The sequence below is a fragment of the Chelon labrosus genome (assembly GCF_963514085.1).
Source record: "Chelon labrosus genome assembly, chromosome: 10".
NCBI classification, from domain to species: domain Eukaryota; kingdom Metazoa; phylum Chordata; class Actinopteri; order Mugiliformes; family Mugilidae; genus Chelon; species Chelon labrosus.
Window position 1 is genome coordinate 26627983 of NC_140360.1, and position 17857 is coordinate 26645839.

A 17857-nucleotide genomic window follows, 5' to 3' on the forward strand; every position below is an offset into this window, starting at 1 on the left:
TAGTCCAGAGTGATGAAGGGATGAGAGGGAGGGGAGGAAACACAAGAGGGCAAAGAAGATGAAGGGATAGAAAGAGGTGAGGGAGGGAGAAGAGTTACGGAGTGGAAAGAAAAAATAATATGCAAATACCCTCCATGCTGATCTTGAACTGTATTAGTCGTGGACATGAGAGGAATTCCTCTGTTGCTGATTGTGTGTTTTTACAATTTAACCGAAACATATTTCTTATCACCTATGTACATACATTTGAAATTACATTTTAATTATAAAAATGGACCTAAGTAATATTTGTTCATATTTTTCTACCCTTCATATTCTTCTACCTTTACTTCCATCAATCCATTTTCCTTCTTTTGTTGTCGGTGGTTCATTGCAGAGAGTAGCTTGTTTCCATGGAAACGGACTCAGCCAGATGAGCTAAGCAACTTGCACTGCAGCGTATGTCGTGTGTGTGTGTGTGTGTGTGTGTGTGTGTGTGTGATGATCGGTCTCTGCTCTAAAAAGAAGAAGGATGATGATTTATGAGAGTCTAATGCACTGGGCAGATACTTGATGAACAGAGGCTGGTGTGTGTGTTTGTGTGCGCGCCACGTGCGCCTCTATTCTTACACTTCTGCCTCCACCTCACAGCTGTAATTCTATGCTCTTATCAGTATTGCCGCGGTGGTTAGAATCACCATGGGAATGATCAACATCGCCATAGCAATGACATCCAGGGTTCAGCCCAAGAGGGAGAGGAAGTGTGTTGTAATACATACGTAGTCCCCAATCTATGGCTAGAGTATGAGCTTCCTACTTAAATTGTGTAGCTTCAATGGTGGATATAAGGTTTAATTTACTGCTGTACATATGGTATCGAAGCTCAGTGTGGGTCGTATCAACGATAGCCACTTTGGCAGTGCCTGACTGTACGTAACTCCAGGCTAATCAAATAACGGACAGAGAGGTGGAGCAAGAGTGGAGCTCAGACAGGCAGTAATGGCTTAAGTACCCACCCTGTCTCTCAAAATTCCCCTTTTTTGTCACAAATCTAAACCCTAATGTAATTTAAAAGGATGAGTTGCACAAGGATGATCTCAATACAGTTGTCATGAATGGATAAAGACCAAAACTGTTTTTGTGCCAGGCTGTAAACATGGTTATTTCTTCTGTAAAGTTGGACATTTTAACATGGAGGTCTATGAGATTGACTCACTTTTGGGGCAAGCCTCAAGTGGACATTAGAGGAACTGCAGGTTTTGGTTTCACGCTTCCGTCAAGTTGCGAATTGAATAGATCCTGTTCAGTTGTACTTGTTATTTCTAAACATTGAACTGAAAACAACAGTTTTGAGATGTATAAATATTAGCATTAAGTATCTACATAAAAGATTAAAAAAAAAGATGTCTTAATAATTTATTGAAAAGAGAGTAGCGTTTGGGTGTATATTTATTATTGCACATCTTTAAACTCCATTTTTCTTTTACGCTGCAGGTCATCTCCTTTCGTGTCATAGTGAATTCTTAATTTAATTGAAACTGTCCACAGCACAATATATGGATGTGGTGTCATGTCTTAATAACCAGACTCTCTGTTCGCCTGTGTTGCAGAATTCCCAGAAGAAAAGAGGAGCACGACCCAATAACAAACCTGACAAGAAGCTTGGTCCACAGGTAACGCACACGTATGCATGCACACACACACACACACACACACACCCACACACACACACACTGCTATGTGCTCCTCCAGACGGTTCAATATATCAATAAGAGAAACAAAGTGCTGTTTCAGCAACCAAACACACTTAAACCTGGAGGAAGACTGACATTGATCAAGCTATACTGTATGCGCACACGCCACACTGCAGGAGGAACATATGCAGCGCAAATATGTTGGGTGTGCTGAGTTTTAACACCTGCAGACGTAACATTGTGGAATAAAATACAGAGAGAAGCATACAAAAGAGATAGATAGAAATTTAAGCCAAAATCATCTGAAAACAAACACATACTAGTGTGATTAATTGTTTTGTTGTGACAAGTTGTGATACGAACTAGAACGTCAACTGATATGAGCTGTAAAAACAATCTGAACCAATAAAATCTAAATAATGAGTCACAAAACAACCCCTGATCATCTAGTTTAAGTGAAGCAGCCAAGAAAATATGAACATTACTGACCCTTTAATGAATACAAAATCAACCCCAATGCTTCTCTACATATAGAATTAGTTATTACTGATTTTTAGCAACAGAAGAGCTGCTTTATTTCATTATGTTCAGCTTTGGACAGAAACTGAGTTCAGAGTAGGCACGTTAAGGTCGGCTGGGGCCACCGATCACAACTGTCACGTTAGAAATTGTGCATATGTGATAAGTGTGTTTCTGCCTCCCGGCTCATGACTGTGTGTGTCTGACCTGTTTCCTCTGGGGATCACACTCTATCTGTCCAAACAGGCTGTGTGCAGCATAAAGCAGATAGATCACTAGTTCCTTTATTCCTCTCTAATCTGGCCCCCAGCTTGTTCTGCAGGTGTTTGCAGTTACTGAAATCCTTGCATGCCAAGTTTTACCTTGGGATAACACATCAAGCTTCAGCATTACACTTTAAATCTCTACCTCCTCTTCTCTCTGTCTCGTGTGAACTCCTGGTCATGCTCCTCAGTTTTTTTGACGTCAAACTCCCCTCATTAATCTTCCAAATCATTAAAACCGTTCAAACGTTGCCCGTTTTCCCTTTTGAAAATGCAAGTTAATGAATCAGCTTGGGTTTTATACTACAGCAAAGCACGCAGGTACAGATTAGAAACCTAGAAGACTAACATATCACCACAGAAGGTGTTTTTTCAGCCAAGGTAATTCTCTCCACCACCATCTCTCTCGGGCTTCCAGCACAAGCCCGCTCTCCCTTTCCAAGCCACATACCATAAATGGCTGTAAATTCGCTGGCCCTCGCCTCGCTTAATGTGGTTGGAAACGCTCCACGGGCCGTAAAACAAATCCAGCCACAGATCTGCTTCTGAGGAATGGGTGCACTGGGTCACCTGAGGTCAACAGTAGTTACAGAAATCTAGTTATTATACTGTATGTAGAAAGTGACAGTAAAGAATGCCAGCTGGCCAATGTTGCTGTTGTGGCACCGCAGCAATACAGGCCTGATATACTTCGATCAGGCATAACATTATGACCACTGACAGGAAAGTAAATAACACCGACCATCTTGCGTTCTGCTGGGAAACGTCTGGACCTGGCATTCATGTGGATGTTACTTAGACATGAACCACCCATCTAGACCAGACCAGGCACCCCCACACCATAGCAATGACACTCCATCCCTATCCCCAGCAGGATGCAGCCTGAAACAGACACACACACAAAAACTCTTTAGGAACAACTGAAAAAAAAAATGAAGAACAGCACAAGGTGTTGACCTGGCCTCCAAATTCACTAGATCCCAAACTGATCAAGTATCTGTAGGATGATCCACAGAGGCCCCTCCCCTCAAGCCATAGGACCCAAAGGCCCCCACTAACAACATTCTGTTGCCAGACACCACAGGACACCCTCAGAAGGACCATGTCCATTCTCTGATGAGTCACAACTGTTTTAGAGGCACAAGGGAGACCTACACAAAATTAGGAAGGTGGTCATAATGTTATGCCTGATCGGTGTTGGATATGTGGCTTTAACCTTGGATTGATCTTTTGATTTGTCCTCTTGGCTAACACTGTAGAAAATGAATTACACATCAGACAGATACAGAGCTGTGTAAGGATTTATTTGAAGATGTATTTCTGGCCACTTGATGACTATAAGTCAAATATTCACGTTTTTTAGGTCAACTGTTGGACATGGAGCAGAGAATAATATGCACCATGTATTAATTGAATATAATCTATGTTTGTCTTGGTCAGTGATGACCTGTAGCTTATTCTAATTTAAGTTACTCTTACCGTATATCTATTTGTACCACTGTTACACGTGTTTTATCATTTACACGTTACAGCTTCTGTTTCTTATTACAGTAGTTTGCTCAGTTGTCTGAAAACTACTTTCACTCTTCCAGTTCTGTACTCTGTAAGCCACTGAGTTAGTAAATATTCCTTTCAGATGATGGATGACGTCTGAGGCAAACCACTAATGAGTGTGTTTGTTGGAGCGTCTCTGTTTCCTTTGTGCTTTTCAGTTTTTTTGTGAAAGCCTAACAAGCAACAAAGACAGCATGACTCTGACCTCACCATTTGCTAGCCCAGAGCCGCAAGTTCATCCAGTGGAGCTTTGTGATTATTTTTTCAGGTTCAAAGCGATTTTAAATAGAAGCCAGTTCATCCCAGCTGAGTTTGCTGCACTGTAATAGACCGTGGCTTGTGTCCAAATGTTGGAAAGCAAATCGTTTTAGTGGTGCATTAATTGTGTGGGATGATGTTTATGAACTTCAAGGCGTAATTCAATCATCACTGGCTTCACCCTTGACCTCTAATGTTGCTCTGGTTGCATTTAAAGGCTCCGAATTCCACTCTGAGCAGTCTGACTAGTCAGATTGTTGTGTGTCCTGTATCTGTGTATTTGAGCGAATCTGCACTGCTCTCCTGCATTTATCCATGTGTCTGCAGCTTTCACTTGTGTGTATCTCTTCTGTCAAATCCCCTGTCCATCTCTGTGTAACCTCTGCACAAGGATATACTGAGGAGTGCCTTCCTCTCTTTCTGTGTCTGTTCCTCTGAGTTTCCCCTTCATTACAACCACCTTTCTTCCTTCTTCTCAGTTTCACTTTTGGCAAATTACACAAATTAAATTCCTTCATTCAGTACATTTCATCCACAGATGATTCGATTTTAGGAATGTGATGGATTGTCAGGGTGTTTTAACAATTAGCCTGATATGCCTGAGGGGGATTCATTTGTCTTTTGAGTTATGCATCGTATACAAAACCTCAATTATGGTAATTTTTCCATGAAAAGTGTTCATTATAATATAATGTCCTCGTTGTTTCATTTTTACTTGCAACATCTGACAAAACTGAACAGATTTAATTTTAAAATTTGATTGAAATGGGAAATATGGCCATTTCGAGTTGGAGTAGGATGATATTAAAGTTCTCGACTGCCTCAGAGGAAGTTCGAAGAGGGACATGTTTATTGAGTCGTGTCTCTGTTTTAACCTCAAATTCTCTTTAAATTAGATTAACTGTCCAACGCATGTCTAAACACAAATGTTAAAAAGCGTGTCATTGTCACCTCCGTGCTCACTTTTCATTCTGCTCCATCACTGCAGGAGGACAGTTCAGACCTCAAGTGTCAGCTCCACTTTGCCAAAGAGGAATCGGCCCTGATGTGCAAGAAGCTGACCAAGCTGGTGAAGGACAGCGACGCCATGAAGGAGGAGCTGGCCAAGTACAGGTCTCTGTACGGGGACGTCAACGCCTCGCTCACCGTGGAGGAGGTGAGGGGGCAATTAGGCTGACGAAAAGACTTGGCCGTCCTCTTGAGAGATGATTTATCATGAGCTGAAAGTTTGTTAGGTTTTACTCTTAAGTCTGAGATTGATTAATGAGTACTTAGGCTCTGACAAAGTAGTGGCAAGTGTACAGGCACATGAAAGAAACCTGAAATCTCGCCAACTCTGAGAAGATTTTCCTCCTTTTCTTAGTATTCAGTTGTTTATTATTTACTCTCAATGGCTGTAAAATGGTGGTGGTGATTATTTGTATCTTCACCTGTATTTTAACTGACAAAAATGCTTATGAAGACTCAGCGGGGTGACATTTGCGTTGTTAGAATAAGCCAACATTTCCAACATGTGTTAATTGTGAGAATTTTAATATCTGCTAATACAGAGAATTTTTATTATTATATATATAAAAACTTAGGTGATGCTAACAGTGTGTTCTGTTTGACTTTTACCAGGTTGCTGACTCCCCCCACACCCGTGAGGCAGAGATCAGAGTCCACCTGAAGCTGGTGGAGGAGGAGGCCAACCTGCTGAGCCGACGCATTGTGGAGCTGGAGGTGGAGAACAGGGGGCTCCGAGCCGAGATGGACGACATGAAGGGGCCCCAAGGTGGCTTATCTCATCACTGTATATATGTAATTGATTCTTCAAAGATGTGAGCTCCTCTGTCTGGAGGTGGAAATGATCTAGATCTTATTTGGAAACTTCAATAGCAAAAAGTGTGATTAAGATTAATGTGCACAAGATCTGTCAGTTCAACAACCTCCGCATCTGCTGCGATAACAGGATTCTGTGCTCAGGCAGGCAGCAAGCACTCAAGTTCATTCAGTTTTTCTGGGCTAATCCAGTTGTTTTCAGGGAACTGGACGTGATGTACCACTGATTGAACTAAAACATATTTGTCAATTGGTGTGCTTTACTAGCTTGGAAACCAGATAAACTTTCCAGCCCACAAATAAATTATTTATGGCGGAAAGTTGGTCTGGATCCCCTCCGTTGGGAACTGATTATGCTTCTGCAACGATCTACCGGGCGAGTGTAATCATTTGGGTGCAGGGCTTTATGCTGTGATGGACAGTAGAGTTACATTAACATATTCATACACGTCATCTGAGCACCATGGGGTTGAATTTGTTATAACAAAATGGTTGTAGGACTATCTACTTGCGTGCAGAGGTGTTGTTTTTTCTCTGTATCCGCTGAAACAGGCCCCATAATTAAATCCAAATGACATGTTAACAGACTGATGAGAATTTATCTGGAATGAGGTCTTATTTTTATAATTAACACGTTGTATTTTGTTTCTCTGCTGTGTCTCAATCTCTGGTGTTAAATCACCTCTTGACCTTTCACTGGATCTTTCTTCCCCGATGCTCCTCAAGAACTGACTGGTGGTGGTGTCGGGGCGGGGCTTGGCCTCGCAGGAGGAGCCATGGTTCTTGGGGGAGGGGCTTCATCCGAAAATGTCATGGAGCTCCAGAGACACCTCCAGTTTGTGGAAGAGGAGGCAGAGCTCCTGAGGAGGTCCCTGATCGAGATGGAGGAGCAAAACAAACTCCTGATGAACGAGATCAACCGCTATAAATCTGAACTCCCACCGCCAACGTCCGCGCTGTCGTCCAGTTCATTAATGTCGCTGACAGAGGGGCTGCTCAACGACAGCCCCGTGCACTCCATACAGGAAGGGGCGGTGCTTATCAGCACGGACACCCCGGCCGAGGAGGAGGAGCTGCGACTGGCGAGGCTGCAGATTGGAGAACTGAGCGGGAAGGTGAAGAAGCTGCAGTACGAGAACCGTGTGCTTCTGTCCAATCTGCAGCGCTGTGATCTGGCCTCCTACCACGCTCCTTCCTCCTCCTCCTCCTCCTCATTAAGACTAGCTCTGGAGACGGATGCAGAGGCTGGAGACTCGGCTGAGTGTCTCCCCACCAGGTAATGAACCAGTGACTCACCTACCACTTACTGGCTCTAAATGTGTTTCATGACTGGGAACTCTTCAGTTATTTATTGAAACACCACTGAATTGGGGTCACTTCACATGCAATAGGGGTGTTTAATACAGTTTCTGCTGGTAAAATTTAACTTAATTTGTATCATCACAAGTCCAACAAAAGATCTGTTCAGTTGTTTTTTGTTAATTAAACAGAGATAATAAGTCCTTCCCTATCTCTTGTAGTCAGCCTTCTGTCTTGCCAAGATTACAAATAATCTGAGTGAGTTTGTCCATCACAGAGTTGCAGATGTTCATTCTTCTTTTTTTTGGTCTGAGTGCTTCAAAGTCAAGACCTCCACGATTAAAGCCAACGAGGGCAATGAGTCGTAAAAGAGCTCTCTCTGTTTCTCCTTCAGCCCGCCCCATCGCAAAGAGCCGGTAGGGGGCGAGAATGACGCCCTCGAGATCAAGGAACAGAAAGTGAAGATCGAGGACAACGCTGACACAACGACTTCACTCCCTGGGTGCCTGGGGCCGAAGGACCATGATGCCTTGCTGGCCATGAGGGACCAGGCTCGCTTGGTTTCCACAGCGATACAGCTCCTGACCTCCCCCGAGTCAAACTGCCTCTCCTCCTCCCCATCCATCTATCACAAGGTCTGCAGCAATGAGGCAGCAGAACCGTGTGACCTGGAGAAACCGCAGCCTCACAGCCAGGTACATGTCCTTGCTTTTTTTGCAAGAGTCAGTCTTTCAGGTATTTTCAGTGTGGCACATTTCAATTCTTAAAACTTCTCTACTTTAGTTAAACATAATAATGCATACAGTAAAAACCTTTTTAAACAGCTGCCCGCTTGTACAAAACTTTTGATGATGCATAATGACTGTGTGTTTTTCAGGCTATTTTACAGTGCATATACGGTACATAGATACTGTATGAGGAACTTTGTGTTCTGCAAACACATTTGCCCTTGAGCTACAAAGACACTGATATATATACACTGCCTGGCCAAAAAAAAAAAGTCACCACCAAAAAAAAGGTCACACACACTAATATTTCGTTGGACCGCCTTTTGCTTTGATTGCAGCACACATTCTCTGTGGCATGGTTTCGATAAGCTTCTGCAATGTCACAAGATGTATTTCCATCCAGTGTTGCATTCATTTTTCACCAAGATCTTGTACTGATGATGGGAAAGTCTGGCCACTGCATAAAGCCTTCTCCAGCACGTCCCAAAGATTCTCAGTAGGATTAAGGTCTGGACTCTGTGGTGGCCAATCCATGTGTGAAAATTATCTCTCATGCTCCCTGAACCACTGTTTCACAATTTGAGCCCCATGAATCCTGGCATTGTCATCTTGGAATATGCCCGTGCCATCAAGGAAGAAAAAATCCATTGATGGAATAACCTGGTCATTCAGTATATTCAGGTAGTCAGCTGACCTCATTCTTTGGACACATAATGTTGCTGAACCTAGATCTGACCAACTGCAGCAACTCCAGATCATAGCACTGCCCCCACAGGCTTGTACAGTAGGCACTAGGCATGATGGGTGCATCACTTCATCTGCCTCTCTTCTTACCCTGATGCCCCCACCACTCTGGAACAGGGTAAATCTGGACTCATCAGACCACATGACCTTCTTCCATTGCTCCAGAGTCCAATCTTTATGCTCCCTCACAAATTCTGTTGAATTGTAGCATGTTGCTACATCCTCTAAAATGACCATACAGTTGAACTAGCACCTTTTTTCACTCTATTCTGACTGACTGTGTGATAAATTCTTTTATTCCTGCCCTCCCCAGATCTCAGAGCTGTCTGATGTGGCGGACCGTCCCCTGGTTGGTGCTCTGACCAGCAGGCTGCAGGCCCTACACACCCAGCTGCAGGCCTTTGTGGAGCAGGTGGACAGCGTGGGTAAACCCCCAGCAGGTGAGAGGGACGCTCTGGTTGAAGGAGCGTCTCCCCTGGCCTCGCCCTGCGCCTCCATCCCCTGCTCTGGAGACAGCCAGGACGGACAGAACAGGGCAGAGGAGAAGGTAACAGAGCAGAAACACTCTCCCCTTCTTCACTCCTTGTCACTTCTATTTTTTTTTTTTCATTTATTATATATTTTAAAGCTTTTATATTGATTTTTTCTTAATTATTTTATAGTTTATCTTCACTTGTGTTCAGTGATTGTTTCAGACCATTAGTTTGGCTGACAAACACTCAATCCCATTTCACCACGCTGCTTTAATTTCTCCTCACTGTGGAGAATGTGTTTACACGGCACCCTCAAATCTGACACACCGCTAGCAATGTCCCTTTTTCTTTAATTCATTCTTTAATTAACAAAAAAACAATTGAGTTTTGGAACAAAAATATATACAACTGTAAATATATTTTGGCTTTGCGTTATGAATGCATCAGGTGAAGTCAGATCTGAGCTGCCAGTGTAAACATCTCCACACAATGCCACCTACGTTCTCTGCATGCTGTTAAAAGATCTCCTAACCTATTTGGATGCTGCTTTGAGGCCTCAAATGGAGCCTGTTTGTTGCACGACCATAGCGGAGTTAAAAAAAATGCAATTTATTTATATTTACCAATTCAAACAGGTTTGAATCCAGTGTGGCTGAGCAATAACATGACCCATTTTAATTCTGAGCCAGCTGGATTTCTTTAGCATCAGAAACAAGAATAGCTTCAACCACAACAAACGTTGCCTTAAAAGACTAGAAAGAAAAGGGCCGTGATCAAAAGGTTTTGCTATTATCTGGGTATTGTAGTTGCTCCTGTTGCTTTTGTCACTAAAACTCAAAACTAGATTCACTGAAATACTGAGTGATACCATCACGGGTGAAGGAATCAGTTTGAACATAGTGAGATTATGACTGATAGAGCTGTCTAGACGGATTACTTAAAGCAGCAGATGGGATAGTGAGCTCGATCTAAAAAAGATTTCCAGTCATTCTTCACAAATCACATTTTTCCATTTGAAACGCTCCGCTGGGAAATTCTTGGGTTCCAGTTGATTGTCAGTGACTTATGATTTGCTCTGAGCATTCCCTGTATTTTCAGCTATATGTTGGTCCGAGATATATTCAATACTGAGTTATAAAAGCACATTGGAATCATCAGAGACTCCACAGCAGAGATTTCTCCACAGCAGTATCAATGAAACTAAATTGAATTCTGTCAATACACCAGCAATTTGTTTTCATTTGTTTAAAGAATAAGCCCTTCAAGACTGATAATAGAGTACAGATGGAGATATTTGGTGTACCTCTTTAACAGCAAGAGAAACTTGTTTCTTATAAAATCTTTGTTTTCTATTCAGATCTCATCTAATTAAACTAGTAAATTCTTATGTTTAGACTCCATTAGAGGCCAATTCTGAGTCCCAACCCTCCTCCAATCTCTCCTTCCCTTCCCTCCTGTGTCTCTCCTCCCCTTCTTCCTTCCCTCTCTCTCGCTGCACGGGCACCATAACCGATCGATTTCTGCACTTGACGTCCCCCTTTCCCTCCTCTCAAACGCCCCTCTCTCCCGCTCCTCACACGTCTTCATCATCTTCGCAACTCCCTCCCTGCGTTGCTCTGGCTTCTCCTCGCACACCTCGCACTGCTTTACTTCCCCCGCTCTCACTTCTTCTTGCTTCACGTCACACGTTCCTCCCTCCTCTTCCTCACCTTGTTGCTCCATTGCCCCTTCCTTCGCTCTGACCTTTCATCCTAACTGCCTTACTCCTTCTCTTCCCCTCCCATTCCTCTTTTTCCCCCCTCTTTCTCTCTCCGTTCCCTTCCTCTATATCCTATCACTGTTTGTACCCTGTCTCTCCACTCTTTTGTGTCCTCCATTTCCATTTTCTCTCATCCCCCCTCAGCCGTTCATTCTACCCTCCATCCTCCTTTTCATTCTCTTCTCCACCCTCTCATTTTCTTCTCTGACCAAGCTCTTCTTCCTCTACATCCTGTTCTTTGTCTTGTGAGGCCCATAAATCATTATTGCGTTGTTTTTGTTTTCCATGTTATCTTAATGTTGTCTCATGGATGGCCGCCACTTTGGTCTTATGGTTTTTCTTATTGTTGTGTCTGTTTTCTATCATTTCCTCCGTTTTTGTCCCACGACTTCTCCTCCCCCATCTCTCCCTTTTGTCTTTGTTTGTTTGTTTGTTTGTTTTTTCTTCATTAACTTGCCCATGCATGCATGCAGCAGCCTGATTATAGGGACCAACCAGAGCCAGAAGTAAAAGATGAAACTAAGGAGAGCAGCGAATCAGACTGCGATCATTCGCAAAAGACCAGCCAGCTGGAACAGGAGGAGAAGGAGACAGATGATGCAGCGGTAAGTCGTTCGCAATCTCAATCATTGCCGTCGTGACAGGCACAAACAAACTCTTTAGGAAGCTGCAGGGGTCTGAAATCGCCGGCTCTAGTCGACAGCTAGCTGACAGCTAGCACCATTTCTTTAGCAGAATGTGACTTGAGCCCGAAGCCGATGTTTTAATGTCAACTTTCTCCCTCTTGTAAACACAGACAAGAAAGCACCAAACACATGGCAGGTCTAAAAATACCTTTGGGGCAGCATACATAAAGTCCAATCTGTTCCCCTTGCAGTCTGTCTGTGATGATGAAGTAGCTAAGGAGACTAACAGTGAAATGTTAACAGGACTATAACAGATGTTTTCACATTAACACGTGATCAACTGACTCCTTATTTGTATAAGAAGTCACTTGTCACAAGATGTTAACTATTTTATTTTTCTAGATATTTTTCTAGCACATTTCCTAGTCTTATGGCTTTTGGGAGTGTCAGGATTGAGGATGACAGATGTTATGGTTGTGTGTTGAAGGGTCAAAGCTTGTGTTTGGCAGATTGAAAGTCCTGTCTCCTGCTTTAAATAACAAAGTCTGGTTGGAAACTGAGGCTCATCCATGCAGTTAAAATCTGGATAAAGATGGTTCAGTGGACCTTGTGTTGAATAAATATTCTAGGACAGAGTATAAGCTTTTACGCTCAGCTAATAACACTTGAGTGTTTCCACATTACTTTAATTGCACCCACTTTTATAGGCAATAGTTCTATAGCCTGACTGAAGTAAATCTGATTAGACATTCAAACTTAACTGTTTGCATCGATGCTAATTAGCTCTATTTTCAACCCTGTATTCATTCAATAGTATAAGAATATTGAGATGGATCCCCACACATAGATTCCTGCTTCGTTCCTCTTTTCAAACCTTTGTGAGAACAACTGGTTGTTTTTACACCTTCATCTTTTTGTTCCAAGTTCCTCCTGGAAACTCGTCACATCACCTGATGTTTACCCCATGTGGGCCACACATGGGATAACCACAGAGACATGATCAGCTCACATCACGTCTTCCTCAAACCCACAACCACAGACAGCGCTTGAAAAGTCATTAAAAGGCTCGTTTATCCACACGTTTGCCCCAGCGTGTGCTGTAGCTGGAAGTCAGTGGTGGGGTACGGCGGTGGCAACGCAGTGTCGAAAACAAACATAAACAAGCAGTGACTTCACCGTCAGCTGGAAGAAAAGAGCTTTGTGTGGTTGACCTTTTGCCTGTGCGTCTCCGTGGTAACCAGAGTTGTGTGTGTCTGCATTTTTATCCAAATCAGCGAGGGTGAATGGGAGAGGGAGACTAAAATAGATGGAAGAGGAAGATAAGCGGAAGTATTATAGATGTTATGGATAGAGCAGAGCAGTGACACCGCAAAACCCACACAGATAATGTTTACAGAGGATTCAGCATCCAGCATAGTCTGCCAGTCGTCAATCTGCAATATTCGCACATGTAGAGTATGCATTCTTCCTGGACAAACATCAGTCTACGCATCCTCTCAGCACAGGTTTAGAGTTTGGTCTCTCAAGCACAATGGTACCCAATGAGTAGCTGCATAAAGCAAGTCCCCATGAATCTGCAACCTCCCGTTAGTGTCTGGTTTGCACAGACATGTGTTAAATATTCAGCTTTAGAGGCGCTAGTGTGCATGTTTGTACAATGGTGTTTAACACCATTGTAGCTGTTTCCCCTTGTTTTTATGCTAATCTAGGCTAACTCCAGCTAGAAGATTCACCCTCACAGAATGCTGTGTTAAGTTACTACCAATGTAATCTGCTTAAACAGATATCTGGATATGAATGTGGGATGGAAAACTTTCAGCAGGTGACAGCTGATAGATTCAAAGCTGCAGCTTCACATTAAACCCACATTTGCACTTACAGCTGTAACTGATCGAGAATGAATGTACAAAACTAGACTTTTGGCATTTTTTGAAAGCAGATATGTTTGCAATATTTCAGGGAGTAATGGAACAAGGAGCAGCCACAGTGATCTGTTAGATGAAGAGCTCCTCAGCGAGATAACTAGCTCCTCTCACTCATGCCATAAAGAACGGTCTGATCATAATTGCTCACGGAATGAAGGCCAGCTAGTGTCTAACTTCTTTATTAAGGCCACAAAGCCCCCAGAAGTGTGGCTGTAGTATGACATCTCATTTGCACGGGTGGCCACTTCAACCAGGATTGAAATGTTCAACTCTGCCGCTTTAAAGAAACTGTTTGACAAGGTGCCTTTTTTTTTGCAGAGACCTATATCAGAAGGCCGATAGTTACCAATAGCCAGGAGCTAATTAGCTTAGCATAGCATAGAGACTCGAAGTGGAACAAAGCTATTAGCCTGGACCTGAATTCCAAAACACACACAGACACACTAGCACTATTAAATTTGTGGTTCATGGAGAATTACTGTAGGTGTTGTAACCCAACCCCCAAAACTTCTATTTTGTTGTTAAATTGTAAGAGAATGAAACACTGATGAGTTTAAGAATGTAATTCCTCTTAAATTATTAAGCCGTGCCATCAGAGTGCGATCAGACACATTTATTTTTTACACATTGGCTCTAGTGTTACAGCTTCTAGTGTCGTTGCACATTTTCCAAGAGCAGCTGCCACTTTTTCACAGCAGTGAGTCAGTTTGGAACAGTGGAGTAGTTTCTCCGGAGGCTGTGAGCAGCCGGGTGGTGCTCCCGGTGGAGGGTGATGGAGGGCAGAGGCGGAGCCCAGTGGAGGGTGAAAGAGGACATTAATGGTACAGTGGTGGGTCGATGGATCGCACTCACTCAGCAGCCAAATGAGGCATGGGAGAGGGCATGAGATGAAGTGTGTGAGTGTACAGTAGAGCGTCACAGCTCAAGTGTGATTTAAGGAGTGTCATAGACCAAAAGTGCCACATCATGTGCTTTTCACACGTTGTTTTAGCCTTACTATTTTATTTTCTGCCACCTCCATTCACACCACGTCTTCCATAACTGCTTTCTTTATTTTTCTATTTCTCACTCATTTACCTCCCTGTTTCCTACCTACAAATGCTTCCATCCCCACTGCTTTTCTTTCTCTCCCAAAGTTCTTGTTTTTCATTCTCTCCCCGTTCCGCTCTATCCTGGCATTGCATCCCGACTCATTCTGTCGTTTTCTCCATTGTTCCAGCCCGCTCAGTCCAGTGACCTCCAGGCCCAGCTGTCTGAAGCCGATGAGGCGGTTGGAGGAACTCGGGAGGAGCTGAAGAAGGAGAGGCAGGCTCAGAAAGAAATTGCTCTCAGACTCACCCAGGTCAGCTTGCAGCTTAATGAATAAAAAAGGAAACAATAAGTCATTAGCAATGTTTCAAATGATGCTGTTAAACCTTCTAAAACTGTCTTAACCTGAAGACTACAAACCTTGAAATGTCAGACGTTCAGAAGCTAAAAGTTTTAAAATTCCTCAGACTAAACTATTTAGAGAATAAATGAGCTCTGGGTGACTTCAATTTCATGCTTTGTGGTTGCATTCTAAGACAAAGACTCTTCCTCATCGACATTTAAGAGGAAAATTGATTTTCTTGTGTTAGAAGCAAATGTTCAGCAGTTTTGTTCTTCTCTCAGCTCCAGGAGGAGCACCAGAAGGCCCTGCTCCGACGGGACTTCCAGCTGCAGAGTTTGGGCCTCCAGGCTCGGCTTCAGCAGAAGCTGTGGAGCCAGGAGAGGACTCTGCTGGTCCAGGAGTCCCAGCACCTCAAACAGGCCCTGTTACTGCTCAGCCTCAAACTACGCTGCTTCCTCAAACAGTGGAGGCTGGGCTGCAAGAAGGACACAGAATGGAAAGATGTCCTGGAGGTATGAGGGAAGGAGAATGCCTCTGTCTGAACAGTTGTGTCTCCTTAATTGAACCAGAAACGTTGATTTATTCAGTATTTTATTAAAAAGCCTGCGCTTGGTTCTTTAGATGAACAGCCTGAAGGACCTCTACCTGCTGCTGGAGGAGGAGAACCTGCCAAGCCCCACCCACCAGACCGACAGGAGGGGATCCGCCGACGAACAGCCGCTCAGCCCAACTATAAAGGTAGAGAGGGTGATGCAAACACACATACACACTTGCACCTAAACATATGCACCCTTACACTGATTTCCCATGTTCCCTTGTAGTCGAGCGCCGTGAGCAGCACTCTGGCTGACCTGAGGGTCTCGCTGCAGGATCTGAGTGGAGAGCTGAGACAGGAACGACAAGGCTCCCAGGAACTCACTCAGCAGTTCGCGAAGGCCAAGGCATCATGGGAAGTGGAGAGGACCGAGCTGAAGAGCCTCATCACACAGGTAAGCGTGTCAGAATAAAACAAATGCAAAGATTTATTGGTGTAATGAGATAGAGAGCTTGATGCAGCCGCACACGAAATGCATCATAATACTTTAATGTCCTATTCTATAGCCACTATGTTGTTTATAGCGTAAAGAGGCGTGTGTTGACATACAATATCCACGAGTAAACCAAGCTGGGACAGTCAGTCAGAACTTAGTGAGTTCAGGACAAGAAGAAAAAGGCTTGCTTGCATGTACCTGATTTCTGATCCTCCATCTGTCAAGTGGTGGATTTGCCCTGGCCTCTGTCCATCTGTCTGTCTGTCTGTCTGGTCCACATGCTGTGAGTGATAGTTAAATGTTTCTCTCATTGTCTGTCTGCCTGTCTCGTAACAGCAGCCGAGGCGGTAATAGTTTTAATTAACAGCCTCTGAGGTAGAATACAGCTTTTGTGTTACCGCCCAGTAATTGAGATGGAGAGAGAAGAAAGAGAGATAACAGTGAGTCCTGTTAACGTTGGGCAATTTAAAGAAGCTTTTTCACGTGTTTCATATCTCGAAGTGTATATTGATTTACTACTATATAATACTGTACATGTAACATTATTGTATTGTATTGTCTCCTGTAAAATCTAACTTGACAGAAACCATGCTCATGCCCTCTCACTACTTTGCTTTATTTCTATAATTATATTTTACATGTTCTAGATACTGTGGCAAGTGCGGAATAGTTTAAAGTCTGTTCCTCTGACAACCTGCGAAACCATATGATGAAAAATCAGGTTTCATAGTAAACAAAATGCAACAATAATCTGAAAAAGGAAGGAAAAGAAACAAAAGATACGCACAAAAAAAAAAATAAATGTTCCCACGATGGAGGATTTCCTCTTTGTTACTTTGGTGACCGCCAGCACAGAAACACAGAGACGCACACAAACACTGACAGAGTCATTAATCCTCGTCATGATCAGAGAGATTCAGCCCTCGCATTGGGATGCAGGCTCATTTGTCTCCTGTTAGCCAATAGGAGACAACAGAGTGTTCCAGAGAGATAATAACACTCTTCTCGTCCTCAATATGACTTCACTGCAGGTTGTTATAAATGGAGCTTAATCAAAGACTGAACCACCAAGATGGTTCATTTTATCTAAGACAGATTAATGACGTTGTCCAAGCACATTTTACTATCATTTTCATTTTTATACGTTTGCCAGTTTTGTATTTTATTACAATTTTCTTTTAAACTGACACTTTCTTCTCTTTTCTGACCTGTAAACTATCCTCACAATGTGTGTGTGTTTGTGTGTGTCTGTGTGTGTGTTACCGTGGCCTAGATGCCACAGCTGGAACCAATCTCTCCTCTGCCAACAACGCACACTGTAAAATATGCCATTAATTTGCCCGGGTGGTGTGTCTGTGTGTAGACATTCACCAATCAGCCAGCCACGTCAGTGCCAAGGTGTCCTGGCAGCAGTCAGCGGGTCCTCCAGCTGCTGCCTCGCTGAACGAGTCAACTCAATTTCAAACACTGTCCCCCTGTCAAACAGCTCGACAGGAAATTATCTTTGCCGTTCAGCATGATAAACAAAAGGCGTCAGTGAAATATCCAGAACATGCAAAACAACGCCTCCCTTTTTTTCCTTAATCATTCACCCACCCTGACTTTAGGACACCTGCCATCTCTGTGATGACAGAGTGAGCAGCTGGATGCTGTGATCGTTTGCTCACCAAATCTGTTCTTTCCACTTCACTAATGAAGGGAGGATGACGGCTGATGCTTTAATGCACAACTCAAATGCAGGTGCCACTCAGTTTGTTATCATATGGAAAACTCAGAGGAGGTTAGTTGTTTCTTCCAAAGCAAAACTTGTAA

The 17857-nt window shown here is 43.3% G+C and overlaps 1 protein-coding gene across 1 annotated transcript in view; it reads left to right on the plus strand.

Moving 5' to 3' along the window:
• Positions 1–17857, plus strand: part of mtcl2 (microtubule crosslinking factor 2) — a gene marked incomplete at its 5' end in the record, with an annotated part of 92679 nt that overhangs the window by 59199 nt on the left and 15623 nt on the right. The window contains 11 exons of the mRNA XM_084552723.1: positions 1590–1652; positions 5256–5423; positions 5888–6041; positions 6815–7364; positions 7782–8082; positions 9173–9406; positions 11565–11696; positions 14862–14984; positions 15296–15526; positions 15636–15752; positions 15836–16003. Of these exons, the coding sequence (XP_084408849.1) occupies positions 1590–1652; positions 5256–5423; positions 5888–6041; positions 6815–7364; positions 7782–8082; positions 9173–9406; positions 11565–11696; positions 14862–14984; positions 15296–15526; positions 15636–15752; positions 15836–16003 (2241 nt within the window). The remainder of the gene's footprint in view (positions 1–1589; positions 1653–5255; positions 5424–5887; positions 6042–6814; positions 7365–7781; positions 8083–9172; positions 9407–11564; positions 11697–14861; positions 14985–15295; positions 15527–15635; positions 15753–15835; positions 16004–17857) is intronic.